The 17,299-nt window shown below is 35.1% G+C and overlaps 3 protein-coding genes across 6 annotated transcripts; all 3 read right to left on the bottom strand.

Annotated features, from left to right (window-relative positions):
• Positions 1 to 467: 467 nt before the first annotated feature.
• LOC18041356 (putative tRNA pseudouridine synthase Pus10) lies at positions 468 to 5,270 on the bottom strand. 3 transcript variants are annotated; one of them, XM_006435224.2, is made up of 14 exons: positions 4,966 to 5,270; positions 4,332 to 4,784; positions 3,995 to 4,112; positions 3,702 to 3,862; positions 3,259 to 3,330; positions 2,927 to 2,995; positions 2,773 to 2,853; positions 2,572 to 2,691; positions 2,413 to 2,487; positions 2,225 to 2,305; positions 1,589 to 1,662; positions 1,412 to 1,472; positions 989 to 1,044; positions 468 to 725 (listed from the first exon to the last, which is right to left on the bottom strand). In XM_006435224.2, exons 1-14 carry the CDS (start codon positions 5,131 to 5,133, stop codon positions 641 to 643), a joined length of 1,674 nt encoding a protein of 557 aa, XP_006435287.1. In that variant the 5' UTR covers positions 5,134 to 5,270; the 3' UTR covers positions 468 to 640. The 3 variants fall into 3 exon arrangements, 2 of the variants coding, with proteins under 2 accessions (XP_006435287.1, XP_024040259.1); XR_002905481.1 differs by lacking the exons at positions 468 to 725; positions 989 to 1,044; positions 1,412 to 1,472 and having other exon boundaries at positions 1,602 to 1,662; positions 1,799 to 2,305; XM_024184491.1 differs by lacking the exons at positions 468 to 725; positions 989 to 1,044; positions 1,412 to 1,472 and having other exon boundaries at positions 1,615 to 1,662; positions 2,141 to 2,305.
• A 593-nt stretch (positions 5,271 to 5,863) lies between these two features.
• LOC18040657 (enoyl-CoA hydratase 2, peroxisomal) lies at positions 5,864 to 9,266 on the bottom strand. Its single transcript, XM_006435226.2, has 11 exons — positions 8,859 to 9,266; positions 8,642 to 8,664; positions 8,391 to 8,496; positions 7,895 to 7,968; positions 7,624 to 7,696; positions 7,475 to 7,514; positions 7,023 to 7,095; positions 6,756 to 6,906; positions 6,485 to 6,555; positions 6,215 to 6,388; positions 5,864 to 6,108 (listed from the first exon to the last, which is right to left on the bottom strand). The coding sequence occupies exons 1-11, from the start codon at positions 8,913 to 8,915 to the stop codon at positions 6,021 to 6,023; spliced, it is 930 nt and encodes a 309-aa protein (XP_006435289.1). The 5' UTR covers positions 8,916 to 9,266; the 3' UTR covers positions 5,864 to 6,020.
• A 1,498-nt stretch (positions 9,267 to 10,764) lies between these two features.
• Positions 10,765 to 15,940, bottom strand: LOC18042004 (T-complex protein 1 subunit beta). 2 transcript variants are annotated; one of them, XM_006435227.2, is made up of 12 exons: positions 15,649 to 15,940; positions 15,269 to 15,325; positions 15,116 to 15,172; positions 14,792 to 14,857; positions 14,572 to 14,683; positions 14,195 to 14,323; positions 13,540 to 13,611; positions 13,156 to 13,271; positions 12,731 to 12,807; positions 11,982 to 12,467; positions 11,511 to 11,826; positions 10,765 to 11,279 (listed from the first exon to the last, which is right to left on the bottom strand). In XM_006435227.2, the coding sequence occupies exons 2-12, from the start codon at positions 15,272 to 15,274 to the stop codon at positions 11,133 to 11,135; spliced, it is 1,584 nt and encodes a 527-aa protein (XP_006435290.1). In that variant the 5' UTR covers positions 15,275 to 15,325; positions 15,649 to 15,940; the 3' UTR covers positions 10,765 to 11,132. The 2 variants fall into 2 exon arrangements, with proteins under 2 accessions (XP_006435290.1, XP_024040199.1); XM_024184431.1 differs by lacking the exon at positions 15,649 to 15,940 and adding an exon at positions 15,444 to 15,466.
• Between the last annotated feature and the right edge of the window lie 1,359 nt (positions 15,941 to 17,299).

Here is a 17,299-nt window from a genome sequence, read left to right on the forward strand (position 1 = left end):
TAGTAATGCTTAATTTTATCGTCACTCAGTTTTTTGTGTCGACTGTAGTAGATGCCTTACCGTCGACTGCAGATAGATGAATGGGCTGATCGCTATTGCTCATGGCAAAAGATGTTGGGTGCTTCCTGGATCGAGTAGATGATTTACAACTCAATATACAAATAAACAAAGGGTTATTTCCACCTAACCCCCAAATCTTTCAACATTTTCCACGGTGCACCCAAACTTTTCGACGTTTTCCACCGCACACCCAATTCCGTTAATTTGACCGTTATTTTAACGGAGCTATTTAAAAGTTAATGAAATATCTGAAATACCCCTTATCTTGAATTAAAAAAGAATAAAATGAGATAAAATATTAACCCAATAATTAATATTTACATTAAAAATTCTTAATTAAAAGTAATTAATAATAATACCATCAATTAACTTATCAAATAAATTTAATTTATCATTGTCAAATAATATTTAGGGCATGATCTTCCAAATTTGCCCTTTGACAGTTAGAATAAACGGTCAAATTAACACATAAGAAATGACCGTGTTTCAGATTGCCTTGTTCAAGTGAAACACATAAGAAATTACCATAGTTCAGATACCAAGGCAATCTGAAACTGATTCTGAAGAACTGCACACAACCTCATTCAGTTAGGAAACAGTTCATTTTTACATCTGTAACATCAAGTTGCAGGATCTCTGCTCTGCAGCCTAGAATTGATCCAATGCTGCAGAAGAACAGAAAAAAAAATTCAAAATAAATTAAAGAAAAATGATATTCGGCCATGACAGAAACGATGGCACTGTAGTATGAAAAATGCCGTAAGTTTCTGTGTACTGGTGCTGTAACATGAACAGTATCCTATTTTCTATCTTGGTGGTCTTGATTGTGTCCAAATATCAGTACTCTAAACAAAATGCCAGCGCACGATAACAAAAATGAACCGGAACAAGGATTTTTGTCATAACACTATTTAAACATGTTTTGTACCTTGGATTGGTGCGCCCAAGATCCCCATGAACAAATTCCTTGATATATGTTCCAGCCTGCAATTTCCATCCCATCATTACTATTTCGTGGTAAAATGTAGGCCAAGGGCTCAGAGGTAGAAAATTTCACTCAGGTAATCAAAGCAAGAAAATAACTTTTATTTTCCCCTTTTTCCCCCTGGGCGCTAGGGAGGCAAGCAAATTGGTAAAAATAATATCTGAAGAGTGTAAACCCTCATTTCCTTTTGATAAGATTCTAAAGGCCAAATGTGGCTCAGCTGCTACTCATTACTCACACCAACCATACAGCAGAATGCATATAGTCAAAAGGCTTTCTGGTCTACACTTCTACTCAAGCTCCATAGGATTGCACTGCAAATAACAATTTCATGTGTGATAAACAGTTCAGAGATGAAAATATTACCTGGGTACACATGTGCAAAAGGAAATACTGAGAGCTTCCAGCAATCTTTTCAATTTTCATCCTAAAGTTAGAAGAAAGAAATTGGAAATAAGCAGAGATAGGCTATGAAACATGTTAAATGATTGCGGAACTATACAAAGACTATGCTACATAATAGGTAATTGGAGAGACTCAAACCAATTTATAATCTTTTCACGTTCTAATGGACTTCGACGGTGAAGCACCCTGATTGGAGTTTTCTGCAAAATTTGCTGCATGAGACAGAGAACAAGAAAATGATTGAGAACTTTGTATCAATGGAATGATATGCTACTGGTTCAATTTCATTTACGCTTTGAAAAGTAAAATAAAATGGGAAATTCAAGGGTATTTCAATAAATTGCAAACTTCTTTGGGCTCTGGTCATGGCAGTAATCATGTTCTTTTTTGTTCATCCAAAATCTTGGTGTGGAACCTAACACAATGCACACATGAGGGACAGAAACATGTTTTGTGCTAACTTTCAGCAAAATCAGAGCAAGCAGTACATCAACTAGAATGTGAAATATCAGCAAATTTACAGTATGGACAATCGGCGCTACTTTGTAGTTTCGACCTGTGTGAACCTAACTGGACCAACCACTTAGATAAACTGGTGTAGCTTGGATTCTACTTCATTGCAGAAGAAGAGCAAGACGAGAACAGGAATTGCATAGCCAAAAAGACATAATGTAGAATATATTAGCATACGATTAGAAGATATCATGTTGCACTCCCTGCCCACTGTTTAGATAGCAAATGAAAGTAACAAATGAAACTTGCATAACATCTCACTGTTTCCTTGAGAGAAGATATGGTCTGAAAGTCTTCATCCTGAAGCGGGCGAGAGATCCACACTAATGCAGCATATTGCTTCTGCATAACAATAGGCCTAATCCAGGTCATCACTTCCAAATAAATTCACACTCCCAAGCAACAATAGCAGGATGAACTACTATGTTCGATTAATTAGCAAAAGTAACCTGCTTCTCTGCTTCTCCTTCACGCATCAAGGTCCAACCCTGACTGCCTACTATTTTAAGATTCTTTACTCTAACCTGCAGTGTTGAATGAAGTTAACCATAATCATCTACAAATCAGGAGAGAAAAATGCACCACATTAAATTTTACATCTGACTTACTAATTTATTTTCCAAGCTATTTATCTTAGATTCTATTTCTTTCACAAGCAACTCAGATGGTACTTCACGTGCATTTTGTATCTCAAACAGAAAAGGCCTACCTGAGCCTAACATCCGAACCTGGAAAAAGAAATTAATTTTTATGAGGAAATTATTTGCTGATCTCAAACAAATATTGAACATAAAGCATATCTTCATTACATCTATATCTTCTCTACCAGCAGCATGAAACTTGTAACTGTCACCCCGACACATAGGAAGAATGTTACCACCTATAATCTCCTGAGGAGTAAGCATATGAAAGTTAGTTCATGAACCTCATTTGCAATGTTAACGCCATCAGCAGAGGAAATACCTCAATAGATGCTTCTCCCATTCTTTCCTCATCAATAATCCAGCGTGTTTGACTCACATTTCTCGAGTACTGCAATATACATGAAAAAAGAAAGAAAAACATTAAGATAAAAGAAAAGGTTAAATTGCAAAGTGCAAAGTTACGTGTTAGAATCCTCTCTGATTTAAACTTGATCTAGAAAAGTTCCTTTGCCAGGTTAATATAGCTTCAACTTATTCTCAGTGTTGTAAACAAAGCAATTTCATGAAGAATATCCTTTATCCCCATATTCATGAACTACATACAAGCCCCTCCAAACTTGAGAAGATCTGGTTCCTCCAAACTTGACATACCTTCAGATATCTTCCACCAAAGTAGATAGGAGTCCGGAAGCAAAGACACTCCAAGCGGCAAGGTTCATTGACCTACGAAGAAATCCAAACCAGATAAAATGCACTACCACGTCAAAGATAATGAACAACGAAATGTCTGTTACAACAAACAAAAGCAATAATCAATCAAAAACATAAAACCAATCCATTTTTTCGAATTGTAAAGAAAGTCCTAGAAAATGTAAGTCATTTATCTATTAATTACAAAGTAGCTGCTGCCACATAAGTCAATCGAACTTTCTTTCCAAGTCAGCCGGAAAGAGCAACATTTTCCAATTTTCTCTTTAATCCAGTAGAACTAATTATGAGTTCACAACTGCAAATTCTAAAATGATTCAAAACATAGCAAACAGACCAAACATTTTCCAAGCGAAAACTATTGGTTGAAAAAAAGTAAAAACCACCTTTTTTAAGGGGAATTCATGGGTCTCAGAAGGTTCATTATCTTGCAAACCATTAGAGGACTTTTCATCAACTGGAATCACTTCTGTTGTAGAAACAACAGAATTTTCAACACCTGTAATAGCTGACTTATCTTTGACAGTGTCCAAGCAGTTCTTAGCATCTGTATCAATCAATGAAGATTTACAAATTTAGTGCCATATAAAATTTCATTTTTTTCTAATAAAATGTAAATGTAAAATGTTTATTTCCAATAGCAATGTCATTAGTCTCTGCATAAATAAATATGACTTGCCTACTTTCCTTCTTTTGCAGCCCTCAATTTTCTCTACAAAGTTCTGGATTCTTATTGACGCCTCAACACGACTGTATGTCAAACGAATGTGGAAAGTACTTATACCACATTTAACATCCTGCAAAACTTTCATACAATGAAGGATTAACAGGAAACAAGTATTTTAAATGTCTGCACTGTTCTAAACAACAGAAAATTCCAGTCTATGGCAAAAGAAATTCCTTGTTCCTTAGGAATACCATGGAAGAACTCATTACTTATTGTAAATAGATGTAAGGATTTTCACAGGTGACATTACCTAATGCAGAACCAATTGAAAGAAAACATATTTAATTACCAGCAATGTCTCAAGAGGATTTGTTAAAGCAAATTTTAAAGCATCCTTTGTAGAACTGCATTCAGAAATTGATCTATCTTTGAACCACGCTTCAGATCTATATTTTCTTTTCACATACAAACTAAGCTTATTTTCATTCTCGAGGATTGTTGGCGGCATAGAAACTTCAAGAGAAAAGCTATCAATCTGATGTCCTTCTTTCTTTACTAGTTCGGCAATTGCAACCGCAAAATCACAAGCACTCTCATTTTCCACCACCCTCTCTTTATCACCACAGTAAGTAAATTGTAAGATACCCAAGCAACTTCTGCAAATGTTTGGCTCAACACTGCTAATATTTTGGTGTAAGTCTGCTTGTTCTCCTAGAACATGACATAATAGTGATTTGACCGAGAGTGAGGAACAAATAGGAACTTGCATTCCAAATAGGCGAAAAATGCATCTCAGGCACACCTGCAATATAGAAAATTAGGTTAATCATAAAGAAACTAAACCCTAAGCAACTAATTTTCAATTTTCTAATCAAACTATTAATAGTGCTGTAAAATGACTGACTAACAAAACTAATGTGACAGGTTTATAAAAAAAATTCTTTAACAATTGAAAGATGATAAAGACGAAGATAAGCACGAACCTCTTTGGACAATAAGTCCTTTACGGCGTCAGTAGGCAAGAACTGAACGGCGTCGTTCAGAAGCTTCTCGTTTTTGTCTTCGTCGGTAGGGTTACGCTCCACGTCGGCGGAGGTAGCATGCGACTCCGAGGCGCTGTTAGTGGGCGCGTCTTCGGTTTCGTTCGCCATTTGAAACTGTTCGTCGATTAAAAATGGCGGCAGTCTCAGTTAACTCCTTAGTTTAGTTCAGTGAGTTGCAGCCTTCAGTAACAGGCAGTTTCCACCGTAGCCGGACCCAACTCAAATAATAGGAAATAATTAAAGAATACAATCACGACAAAACCATGGTTTAAAAAAAAAAAAAGATTATTTTAAGAGAAATCACAGATTTAACTTAAATAATTTTATTTTTCTCATAAAAAAATTCTCAAAATTTACTAAAAGAATTAAAAATTTTATCACGATTTTGTTTCATTTGTCCTAGACCAGTAACTGTAAGTTGCGGATAATATCTGTTAAGTTCTCCGTTAAAATAAAAAATATTTTTGAAATTTAACTTCGCTGCGAAGCTTATGTCATAAGCCTAATGATAAGAAATTTAATGAATATATACTTTTTCCTTAAAATAATTTTTATTTGAATATAATTATCTCGGAAATGAATTTTCCTTAAAACAATTTTGGAAATACACTAAGATAACAGCCGTCTTAGTTAACTTAATTTTAACACATTAATATCTTGTTGAATTGTTCACGCTATTTTTTTTTTTAAAATTAAGTTTTCTTCATGACAATAAAATCTCAATTTGAAAACAATTGGCTTGGAATTGGAAACGCACTCACACGTCTAAGGAGGAGATTGATTGATTAGCATCGAGCTAAATGGAAAAAGAAGAAAAATCATGTGTACTAGTAATATCTAAAAATTAAGGTATTTCCATTAATTTATTCATGTAAAATGCGACAGCTTTGAATGCCTTAACCAATATACTGTTCTCTTCCAACAATAACTAGCATCAATTATTTAGACCATATGAAAAGAGAGAGTAAAAACATGTAATACAACAACAAATGAAATTACAGCGATGAAGCTAAACGATGAACATCTACAAAGCCAGAGAGCACACTTCGATTTCGCTCTTTTACCTTTACCTGATAAATGACCCTGCAGGTTAAAACAAAAAAAAACTCAGAAGTGTACTCAGCACACACATAAAAAGTTAAATGTAAAGTTATTACTCTTGTTAATCCAAAGAGAAACGAAAATACACCTCAAGCCTTGAAGCCACATTTCCGTGACCAAAGTTTCACCAGGGTACACATGTAAAAGGAATCGGCTGAATATATTCTTGACCATGTTTGGATCCCCTCTACAAATAAATTTGATGATTGCCCTAACTGCAAACCCCATTGTACACAGCCCATGCAATATTGGCCGAGAGAAACTTCAACACAGAATGTAACACCATTAGAAATGCCAAGTCTAATAGTGAAAGTAGTAATTAACTAATTCAGTTTTGTAATTATGATTGAGTACTGACCCAGCAGCTTTTGCAACCATAGGATCTGAATGAAGAGGATTATAATCACCAGATAGCCTATACACCAATGCCTGCAGATGGTATAGCAAAGCTTCAACCAGAGAATCTCATATGGAAAGTTCATTAGTTTACTCATGCACCACCCAAGAGAAAGTTCTTATAACACATGAATATTAAGAATTAGATTATACATACTCTCATCAATTCAACACAAGAGTTCAAATATAAAAAACTTTGAATTCCAGCAATAATGAAATTTGATGCTACATGCCTGAGATGGTTGGGTATAATCCTCAAATACTGCAAAAGGTTGACTTTTAGGGATTTTCACAACTGAAACAGGGATAGTTTGATATTTTGAGTAGGAAAATGGTTGAGATGAATTTGAAAAGCCGCCAGCACCCCGCAGAAAGGCAGTCATCCTGCAGAATATTATCCTTCCCGAGTCAATAGAATGGCAGGACCTTTTTCTTCATTCTTTCAATAAAAAGCATATGACATGACAACATTAGAATGGGATGTTTCAGGAAGGACTCACCGATTCATGCATAACAGTTCACCAGATTCTGCATTGTAACTTTTGGTTTCAATCTCAAGGATAGCAGCTTTACCTGTAAATAAATCAACACAGGAAATAGAGAAACATCAAAATAATTGCACAAAATATATCACAACCATTCTCCCTCACCCAGCAGGATAAAAGATGATAGCCCCAAAAAATCAGTCATTTTTAAGCTTTACGCATACATACATTTCACAAGAAGATAAAAAAACATTTCAGATCAAATCCATATAGAAGATTTGAGATTTTGGGGTTGCAATGAATTTTTCTTCAAAAGAAAAGAGCAGTACAACCAACTCATCAGTACTGATTGTACATGTAGACGGACTCAAAGACCACTAAAACATTTACCACACGGTAACTGGGGCACCCCTAATTTAAGCTCCCTTTATTTAAGTAAAAAACTCTGTTAACACAAGTTGTTTTACCCTTATCATGCAATCCGGCAATACATGCTTCATTTCGTATCTGCATCAATAATATCATAAATTAGTTCATTTAGTGTACCTCAACACAACAAAACAGAGAAGTATGAGAATGGAAACAATTAAAAAGTGCTCCTGATGAAAGGGCATACAGAAGCGCTAGAAGGAAATGGCTTATACAGTTCCATGTATTGTTGTCCATGCAGCAAAAGTCGTGGATCATGTCTGTTATGTTGCAACAACATAAACCAGAAATGCAATTAGTTTTTCATTCAGTATGTAAGAATGAAATGAATATAACAAACCAATGAGTTTATTAAGAAAACAGTTTGATTTCTTTCTTTTGAAGTATTTGATAAAACTTATAAATGATACAGAAAATGGGATAAGTTAAAATAGCAACAAAAAATCAAGTAAGCTTACTGCAGTCCTGGAAGATCTATGGCACCACTTGGCTCCAATTCAAATGAAAACAAAGCAGAAAATGTGGGCAAGACCTACAAAGTGGAAAGCATGACAATGGATCAAAATCCCCACAATAAACTGTAATGTCTATTAGCTAGCATTCCAACAACGTAATGCTATTTAGTCATTCATATTCAGATAATTAGTTTATTACTGTAATCAAGATCAAGATCAAGATGCTTTCCTCCCACATTGGCCTGACCAGAAAAAACAAAACCAAGATGATACATGCATATAATGTTGTCAACAATAGGAAATCCATCATTTTACTTTATTTTCTTTAGCCTTTACTCAAACTCCTGAACAAAAACTAAATCCCTCCCAAGGTTGCTGTTAGTGGGACGGTAATCCAATACATTATTTGACTACAGGCAACTTTAGTACTTTATTAAACTAGTAGTACCCTCTAAATACAAAACTGACCAAATTAATCATAAGCTTGATAATTCAATACCTGGATGAACTGCTGCCCATTTTCATGATACACATATTTGAGCTCATCAGCATCCACAGCATCCCGTCCACACGCTCCAACACCCAAGGCATAGATCGCAGCATCTCTGTTCGCAAAACAAACTTATTTCTATCATGCATTACCCTCATATGCGTATGAGTATAATATGGCACCAGAGCCAATGAATGGTTAGTAACAGTGAATACATTCCATGGACCACAGGAAAAGGTCAACCGTGGAGGAATTCTTACCTTTCAGTGTAAGTGAATGTCTTCTGCTAGTGCAATCCATTGCGTCCAATGATGTATATATATTTGTGCAACAAAGGATAAGGAAAAAAGGGGGAAAAAGAATTAGTTAGAAACAGACGTTCTAAATTAATACGCAAGTGTAAAAAATGATTGGTTAAAAAAGAAAAATGCTATAAGTTGAAGAAGAAGAAGAATTAAAAATTGGAAGAAGAAATACCTCGGGGAGTTTTTGAGAGAGGAGGAGCTCTGGATTGATACCTGAACTTTTCGCCATGGAAGCCCCTCTTAAGATTGAAAGTGGCTTTTCAATTTCTGCTCAAAAGCGTTTTCAAAAGTGAATTCACTATGTGCTTTTGATTCTGAAATAAATAGCATTTAAAGGATTTTGATACTGCGATAAGTAGTTAAAAGAAATATTGGCCGGGATAAGATTGAAATGGAAATATTGACAAAGTTGAATTTTCTCGCAGGGATGCGATGGCGATGACGCTGACGCAACGGATCACTGTAAATGACAAAGTCTTGCTGAAGTGGGTCCGTTAGCCATACTTCCCATTCACGCACGGCACGTCTGTTAGCGGCCTAGTCTTGCGTGTGCATACCATGTACACGTTGTATTTAGAATGGAATTAACACGAGAGAGGCAGAGGCAGAGGCAGATGGTAAAATTATAAAAGTAAATAGAAGGTAGCAAATTACGTCATCCCTCTCAGGATTTTTCATTTGTGCGGTGAGAATGGGAGAGATTGAAACGGTTTGTTAAGGATAATCCACGTATTAAAATTTTTCAATAATAGTCGTAACGGGATTCTAATAACTATAAAAGTCGGTAGCCGGACTTAAATCTACGCCCCAAACTTTCAAGCCGCAGATTCTACCTTCGTATTTACAAAGGCGTATTGGAATTTGGAAGGCTAACATATCGATAAAATGTCTTGGTTAAGATAGAGATACTCAACGGCCTGTCCTGGGTTAACACTGAGCGGAGCGGACATACTTCAATGTTCGCATTTATCCGTTAAAACCTTGCAAAGTAGTGAATATAAATTAAAAGGTCACATGGCAAAATAGCAAATAAATGCAAAGACAACTTACATAAAACCTTTCATTAAAATAGTGTAGAATTCATCTTCATAGATTTTACGTCGATGTCTACTATAATATGAAAAGAAAATAACATGTTATTTTGCATCAAAATCCAGACTATGAGTCGTAAATAGTATACGCCGATGCATACTATTTACACTTGTCGTTTATATAAATAAAGTGGATGTCAAGTCGTCTCTGAATATGCTAAAAAAATGACGTTTAGTTTTGGAATTTATTGACAAACCACATATCATCTGGGACCTGTTTTGCCAAAGTTAATGGTAATTTTTTTTTCATTTTTTTTTTGTAAAGTGCAAGATTTTTGTAAGGAAAAAAAAAAGAAACATTTCCAGGTAAATTTACTACCTCTGATTTTATTTTGAATTAGCTAATAGCCTTTGAGTTTTCTAATTTTAGTTTTATAAACGGTCTCTCTAATTACCATTAACTTTAATTTTCTATTTTTCTTTCTTATAAAGATTATTGTTGTAAAATCTAGTTTAGATACAATAAGTCGTTTATTTTTCAACAACACACCAATATCTTAAATTTTTAATTTGCAAGCAGGCAACAGATGACAAGTCGGCTTTAGGAGAAAATCCAAACAACCTGCCCTCCTGTCATTATAGGGAAAGACGACGTGTCGTCCCTTTTATTAATGTAAATGACAGGCACAAATGGTAAGCGCAGAGCCAGTGCGCACCATTTCCCACTCATCACGGCTTTTTATAAAAAAACGACGTGTCATTTGCATCGATTTTCGTCAGACGTGTTGTCATCTTTGTGTTTCATTCATCAGCTACACTTCATCCACTAGGATGAATTCCACATGATTTTAAAATATAGTAAGAGGTCGTTTGTTTTTTTTTAAATTAAATAAATGCAAACACGACTTTACATAAAACCTTTCAAGTCCTATAAATAATTAAATACCATTTATCCGTTTTCTGTAGTTACCATCTGCATTTTATCCGTTGGTTTCCTAAAGACAGTAACCCAGATCTTGAAAATGGCAAACGAGGAATAAGCAAAGCTCCCCATCAAAAAGTTCCACTTAAGGAATAGATAATACAGTGGTTCCGGGACACTGCAATTTATGGTAACGTAGGGAACTAGGGATAACATCAATCGATCACTGACGAGAGTTCCCGAGCCAACACCAAAACTACAGATCCATTACATTAGTTGCGGACAGCTAAAACACTTTCACCAGCCACAAACACAGCCGCCTACATTGCTTTTTAAACAAAACTAAAAGCAAACCAACAAAATTTAATGTTTAGCAAAATAAACACATTGAAATCCAACATTAAGAATACAGTACTTGTTTGTAAGAAGATGCCCAAATAGTTTGTTACTACCAAAAATGTTTCCACCAACCAAACAATCTGACATGATATCTTTACATCCTATCTTCTCTTCTCCTTGGCGCACAAGTGATAATTTCATCAACTCTGAGAATCATCTCGGCAGCCTCAGTTGCTGAAAGCAGTACAGCCTGCTTAACTTTGAATGATTCAGAAATCCCCAACTCAGCCATATCTCCTACCTGCCATTATTTAAAACAGCAACAACCACGGTAAGGGTTATAGACTAGAAATGTTTTTCATGCACATCCTCTGTTAGAAAAATTACAGGGAGGTGATAAACTAAAAAAAGAAAAAAAAAACATTGCAGTGTCTATATTTCCGCCAAGGGAGTACTATGAGATTACTATGGCAGAAATAGCACTCGAAACCCAGAGCAAACAACATTCGAATTCCTCAATTTCAGAACTTACAGATCCAGAGATAACGTCAATGCCTGCAGGGCATCCTTCCTTCTGGTGCTCTGCACGGAGCTGAGCTATCAACTCAGCACTGTCTAGACCAGCATTGTCAGCAATGGTTGTTGGAATGGCAACAAGTGCCCGTGAGAAAGCCTCAATGGCATGGGACTTTTTCCCAGGAGTCTTACGTGCCAGCTCATCCACTTCCTTGGCCATAACCATCTCAGGCCATCCACCTCCAAACAAAACCCTGCTGTCATTGACTGTCTGAGACAGCACACACAAGGCATCATGCAGAGACCGCTCAGCCTCGTCAAGCACATGATGGCTGCCAAAAAAAATGAACATAATAAAATAAGACATTAAAGAAAAAGTCAGCACATAATACTCACAAGCAATTAGGCCCTAGATATATCCAAAAAAGCATATATGCCAAAAGCTAGATCAAACGAACACTATAAAAAAGAATGTAACATAAAGTACCTTGCACCTCTCAACACTATGGTACAAGCCTGACCCATTTCAACACCAGAAAAGTGGATCAACTTGTCCTCGCCAATCATAATTTCCTCAATAAGCTTGCAGTGCCCAAGCTTAACTGACTCTGGATTATCAAAGGTTGATGCAATTTCACCACCAGTTACTAAAGCCAGACGCTCTATACCATCAAAATCAGCATGCTCAATTGCAAGTATACCCGCATCTGCAAAGAGTTCCTCTGGAAAATTGTAAATCAACTGCCTATTAACGAAGCAGTTAATCCCATGAGCTATTATCTTTTGCACCTTTTCTCTCATTTTTTGCTTCTCTGCACCTTCTATCTCAGCGGCCTTTGACATTGAATCAACACGAACACGTGCCCCATAAATCTTCACTTTATCTGTATCCATTGCAGTATTTGCCACCAGTATTTTTGCATTCTCTATACGTTTTGGTTGTCCAATGCCAATTTTCTTGTCAAGAATGAATCTGAAAAAGTTCCATAAGTAAAATTCATAAAATCAACCAGATGTCAGACAGAGAGATATATCCAATGAACAAAATTACACAAAAGCATATACATCGTGTAAGTTATCTAAACTATTCCTTCCAACAGATTCTGCTTCAGTTGATATCTCAGATACTTTTAAGCACAATTATGCACATTTCTACATGGTGTGCAAACCTAATATAACAAATTGGATATTCGGCACAATCAATAACACTATAACAAGATAGTTTTTGTGCCCCACCCCTCATCTAGAAAGGAATCCTTCAGTGATCCTCCAGGCTTCTTGATAATTTGGATGGACTCTAAATTTGTGCTGCCCTGCAATTCGTAAGATCATGGTCAGAAGAAATCCAGAAAGAAAACATAAAAATCAAACATAACATGCAGAATAGTAAAGGGGCTGTCCAGAGAATGTAAGACAACATTTTAAAATCCTATCTGAAAATTATGACAGTGTTCCTATTCTCCAAAATGTAGAATAGTAAAGGGGCTGTCCAGAGAATGTAATACAACATTTTAAATACTGATCTGCATGAATCAAGTATCTCCAAGTGATAGTTTAATATGTTTGAGTGTTTCTCAGTGTAGCTTATCATGAAAAGTGTGTCAGACATGAGCATGTGTTTCAATTGATTCTTAAACTACTTGATATATAAAACGTATTACCTTAAGCCTCATAACAGCATCCACAGCCAGTTGACCAAAATGTTCTTTATCCTGTGAGAGAATTTTTGAACTCAAAGTAGTCATCGCAATCTTCATCAAGTCTGACTTGAATGTTTCTGCATTATTCAGTAATGTCATGAATTAATCACAAATAGTAGTTCAAAAAAATTAATAACGATAATAATAAAGAATTCAAGGTCATCATGGTAATTTGAGGTATTCATAGTATTTTGACCACAAATTACAACCAAAAAATCTCATTCATGTCCAATTATCATCTAAAGAAATGTGTATTGACAAGTTGTCGGGAAGAATGGAAACAGAGGAATTATGTCAAATAAAAAGCTTTAGACAATGCTTCACATGGGTAAACAAATCAATCACCTGCATTCTCTTTGTTATCCACAACCTTTTGCAACAAAGCATCGCGAGCGCATTCAGCTGCCATCCGGAAACCTAAACAACAAAAGAATCATCAGCAGAAATGCTATTATCATCTGCATTTCAGATGGCATAATAATAAAATTATAAGGAAAATACAAAAAAAGAAATCTTCAATACCCATGCACACTGCATTACTAATTTTGTGAGGGATAGATTTCTGATATACAAAACATAAAGGAAAATTGATCATACACAAATATATATCTTTTTGTTTACCATATTATAAGGGATGCTAGACAAGATTTTCTACTACCATTCACATCTGTCCTTAAAATTATACAAAACAACAATGCATAGAAACAGAATTGCTACTAAAAATATTGCCTGCTCCATGAAATGATCAAGAAATATCACTGTTAAACCACAATAAGCAAACTTAGAATGGTAGCACAAGGTATAATATTTCCATAAAGATGAGACTTGCAATACAGTAAAACAACCACAAAAGCAAATATTTGAAATATAATTTCAAATATTGGATCACAATACCACATGAAATAAAAAAAGCTCTCATAAGTAACTTCTATTACAAGACCAAAAAAATTAAAAAAAAAAAGAAGAAGTATCAATGCACTAGCAGAAGCCTAGAGGAAACCTGATATTATGGTCATTGGGTGAATCTTAGCAGCCACCAGCTTCTCTGCCTCCCTCAGAAGCTCCCCAGCCAAAACAACAACTGAAGTTGTCCCATCACCAACTTCATCATCCTGAACCTTAGAGATGTCTGACCCTTGATTAAGGATCATAAAGCAAAGGAAGAAGGAATAATCTTTTTTCTATGGGTTATGTGTAACTATTCTACTGGCGTGGCTAATTGCACCACTTAAAGAGTTATTCCTGAAAAAATGCTTACACAGTTTTTTCTTTTTCTTTTTTTCCAGGAAAACAAAATAAACATCAGCCCACCATTACAACAAATCAACAGTAATACATTAACCCACCATTGCAGCAAATCAACAGTAATAAGGATACCAACAAGGACTTTAGCAGCTGGATTATCAATGTGTAGGGACTTAAGTATAGTGGCCCCGTCATTCGTAACAGTGACTTCACGTCCTCTGCCGGTTGACTGTAGAATTTTATCCTACATGGATGATTTACAGCAACCAGATAGTTAATAGAAAGGTAGGATAAAGGCTACTACTGAAGTATTTTAATCTTGAGCAATATTCATGGTAGCAAGTGACCTTACCATTCCCTTTGGCCCTAAGGTTGTCTTAACCAAGTCAGCAATTGCCATTGCACCAACAAATGATGCCTACAAAAATAAATAAATAAACAAACATGATTATTCCACAAAAGCATAAGGAAAAACAATTTAGGAGTTAACGCATTCCAACAAATTAAAAAGGAAAAAAAGAATCCCCACAATGTCCTCTAAATGAAAAAAAAAATTTGTTTTCTAGACAATATTATCCAGGAATATGTTATCAAATGAATATTGTATGTACGCCTCCAGTCATGCTTAAGAAACACAAATATACATCATCCAATATCCCAGTAGCCAAGTACTCACCATTCTGGCACGCTCTCCTTTCTCTTCGTTAGCTTCATCTCTAAAAATTCTCTCTACCTGAGAAAACAATCACCAGCCACGTTTGAAAGAGAGCCAAAAAGGAAAAAAAGGTAAACATAAAACAATCACAAACTGCTATGCTGTGAAACATACCCCCATCGAAGAAAATGTAAATGAAGGCAACTAAAACCTGGATGCTAAAATGAAACCCTGAAAAAGGCAATCGAGAAGTTAACATATATTTGCCAATAAACACGTAATCGGATCTTAAATGCTCCATAAATAAACCCTAATATTTCGTAATAATTATTGAAACATATTCGCTCACATTTACTTGTAGTCAACTACAAAATGGGTAGAGAATGCTAACAAATAACAACATTATTCAACAGTTTTTTGCATTTCCCCATTTTCCCGGGAGACAAACAGAAGTACGAGTTCAACAAGTACTGATACCGTGCAATAAAAAAATGAAACTGAAACCCTAACTTAAACAAAACCCTAGAAAGTTAAAGATAGAGTAAGTAAGCTGCCTGATCTTAAACCGGTGATGTTCGACCCTGCTAGGTTTTGATACTCGGATCCCGCCGAAACTGAAGAGTGTTGTGTTTTAGGCTTCGCTTTTCTACCAGTTGTTTTTTGATTCAGTGTGGCAGTGTGTATTTTTATCCATAGAATCTACCTCTGTTACACGCGCAAAAGATTGACTTTGTCAGTCAAACGTCAATAACTAAAAGACCGGAGTAGCTGTCGTAGGATTAAGTGGCCACGGGAAGGAGAAGGGAGCAATAATAATGGATGGGCTAATGCGCATAGAATCTTGTGGATTATTTTATAATTCCCTTTAATTTGTTTGCCGAAGTTTCCCGAATTTATTGAAAAATTTTATGCAGGCTCTGAAGCGAATTTACTTACATACCACTACTTAGCAAATATTAGGGCTTGTTTCGATGAATTTTTTAAAAGCAGTTATTTTAATAAATTAAATTTTAATAATAATTAAGAAATTATTTTTTATAAACAGTCTATTAGATTAACCACCATGACTTTTTAAGTTTATATTATAACTTTAACATTTTAATAAAAGATAATTATGTTTTTTTTTCATAAATCCTGCTATATAAATAAATAAAATTTAAACTTATGTCTATTTTAATCTTTATATAATAAAGTAACACTTTTATAATAAAAAATATAAATACATATACTATTTTTTTAAACCCCCGTCAACTGCAATAACACGATTTATGAAATACTAAACTATTTTTTTAATTAACATTTTATTTCATTTACACAACAGAAACAACTTATTTTATCGACCTGCATATAAATCTCCATTTTCCTCATCATTTTTATCATATATTACAAATTAAAGAGTTTAAAGACTATTTTTAGATGGGAGAGTACATCTTGTTTTGACTGGATTTTGCGTTTTGATAAGATTTGGTCAAATACAATAAATTTATAAATTTGGGATTTGGTGCCCAGTATAGTCGAGGTGTGCTGCTTGCGTTGATCTTTGATGAAACTTAGAGGAATGAGGAGCAACGGTGAGTAGAGAGGTAATGTTTGGGAGTTTGACCACCTTGCAACAAAATGAGAAATAGTGGTTAGAAATAGAACTTGTGGTGGCTGGCGATTATACAGCAATGCTCATGTTAGTTTTTGGTTCATTTGGATGTTAAGAATTTGCCAACCCTCAACAATGAAGTCCGCTCGAGGTTGAAGACAAGCCTTGGCAACTTTTTTACATGCAAGCGTTACTTAGTTAGAGAGAGAAAACCTAAGGGTTTATACTTTATATATGGAGTGCGCCTAGAATATTATTGTCACCATCTTTGTTGACGTTACTTCACTGAGATTTTTTCCTCTTTAAGTAGGGATATTATAGCCCATTTAAGGGCAAAAGTTAAAAACTTTGGTTATAGGAGCCTGAGTGAATAATATATATATCGTTCAGAGATTTTTTTTAATTTTTATTATAATTTAGGAGATATCATATATATTTTTAAAAAAAATTAAAATTTTTACTGAGTATAACCCACTCTAGTCTCCATTAAAATCCGCCCTTAAGCCCATTTATACTATATAGCTACTTGAACCCTTGGAGCTTGCTTTGAGAATAAGTTTGCTCGTTATTCATGTAATTTGTTCACACGTACCTCTGAGAGAGTAGTCCTGAAG

This window comes from Citrus clementina, unplaced genomic scaffold, assembly GCF_000493195.1.
Source record: "Citrus clementina cultivar Clemenules unplaced genomic scaffold, Citrus_clementina_v1.0 scaffold_5, whole genome shotgun sequence".
In the NCBI taxonomy this organism is placed as follows: Eukaryota; Viridiplantae; Streptophyta; class Magnoliopsida; order Sapindales; family Rutaceae; genus Citrus; species Citrus x clementina.

Excerpts from the sequence above, each read along its gene's own strand:
- LOC18041356 (XM_006435224.2), bottom strand. The coding sequence starts at position 5,133 with ATGGCGAACGAAACCGAAGACGCGCCCACTAACAGCGCCTCGGAGTCG. Across the intron at positions 3,863-3,994 it reads CTGCAAAAGAAGGAAAGTAG|ATGCTAAGAACTGCTTGGAC; the intron begins GCAAGTCATATT and ends TGATTGATACAG. Across the intron at positions 2,488-2,571 it reads ATAGCTTGGAAAATAAATTA|GTTAGAGTAAAGAATCTTAA; the intron begins GTAAGTCAGATG and ends TCAACACTGCAG.
- LOC18042004 (XM_006435227.2), bottom strand. Across the intron at positions 14,858-15,115 it reads AAGGAGAGCGTGCCAGAATG|GCATCATTTGTTGGTGCAAT; the intron begins GTGAGTACTTGG and ends TTATTTTTGTAG. Across the intron at positions 13,612-14,194 it reads CCCAATGACCATAATATCAG|GTTTCCGGATGGCAGCTGAA; the intron begins GTTTCCTCTAGG and ends TTTGTTGTTTAG.
- LOC18040657 (XM_006435226.2), bottom strand. The coding sequence starts at position 8,915 with ATGGCGAAAAGTTCAGGTATCAATCCAGAGCTCCTCCTCTCTCAAAAA. Across the intron at positions 6,556-6,755 it reads ATTATACCCAACCATCTCAG|GCATTGGTGTATAGGCTATC; the intron begins GCATGTAGCATC and ends TACCATCTGCAG. Across the intron at positions 6,109-6,214 it reads ATGTGGCTTCAAGGCTTGAG|GGTCATTTATCAGGTAAAGG; the intron begins GTGTATTTTCGT and ends TTTAACCTGCAG.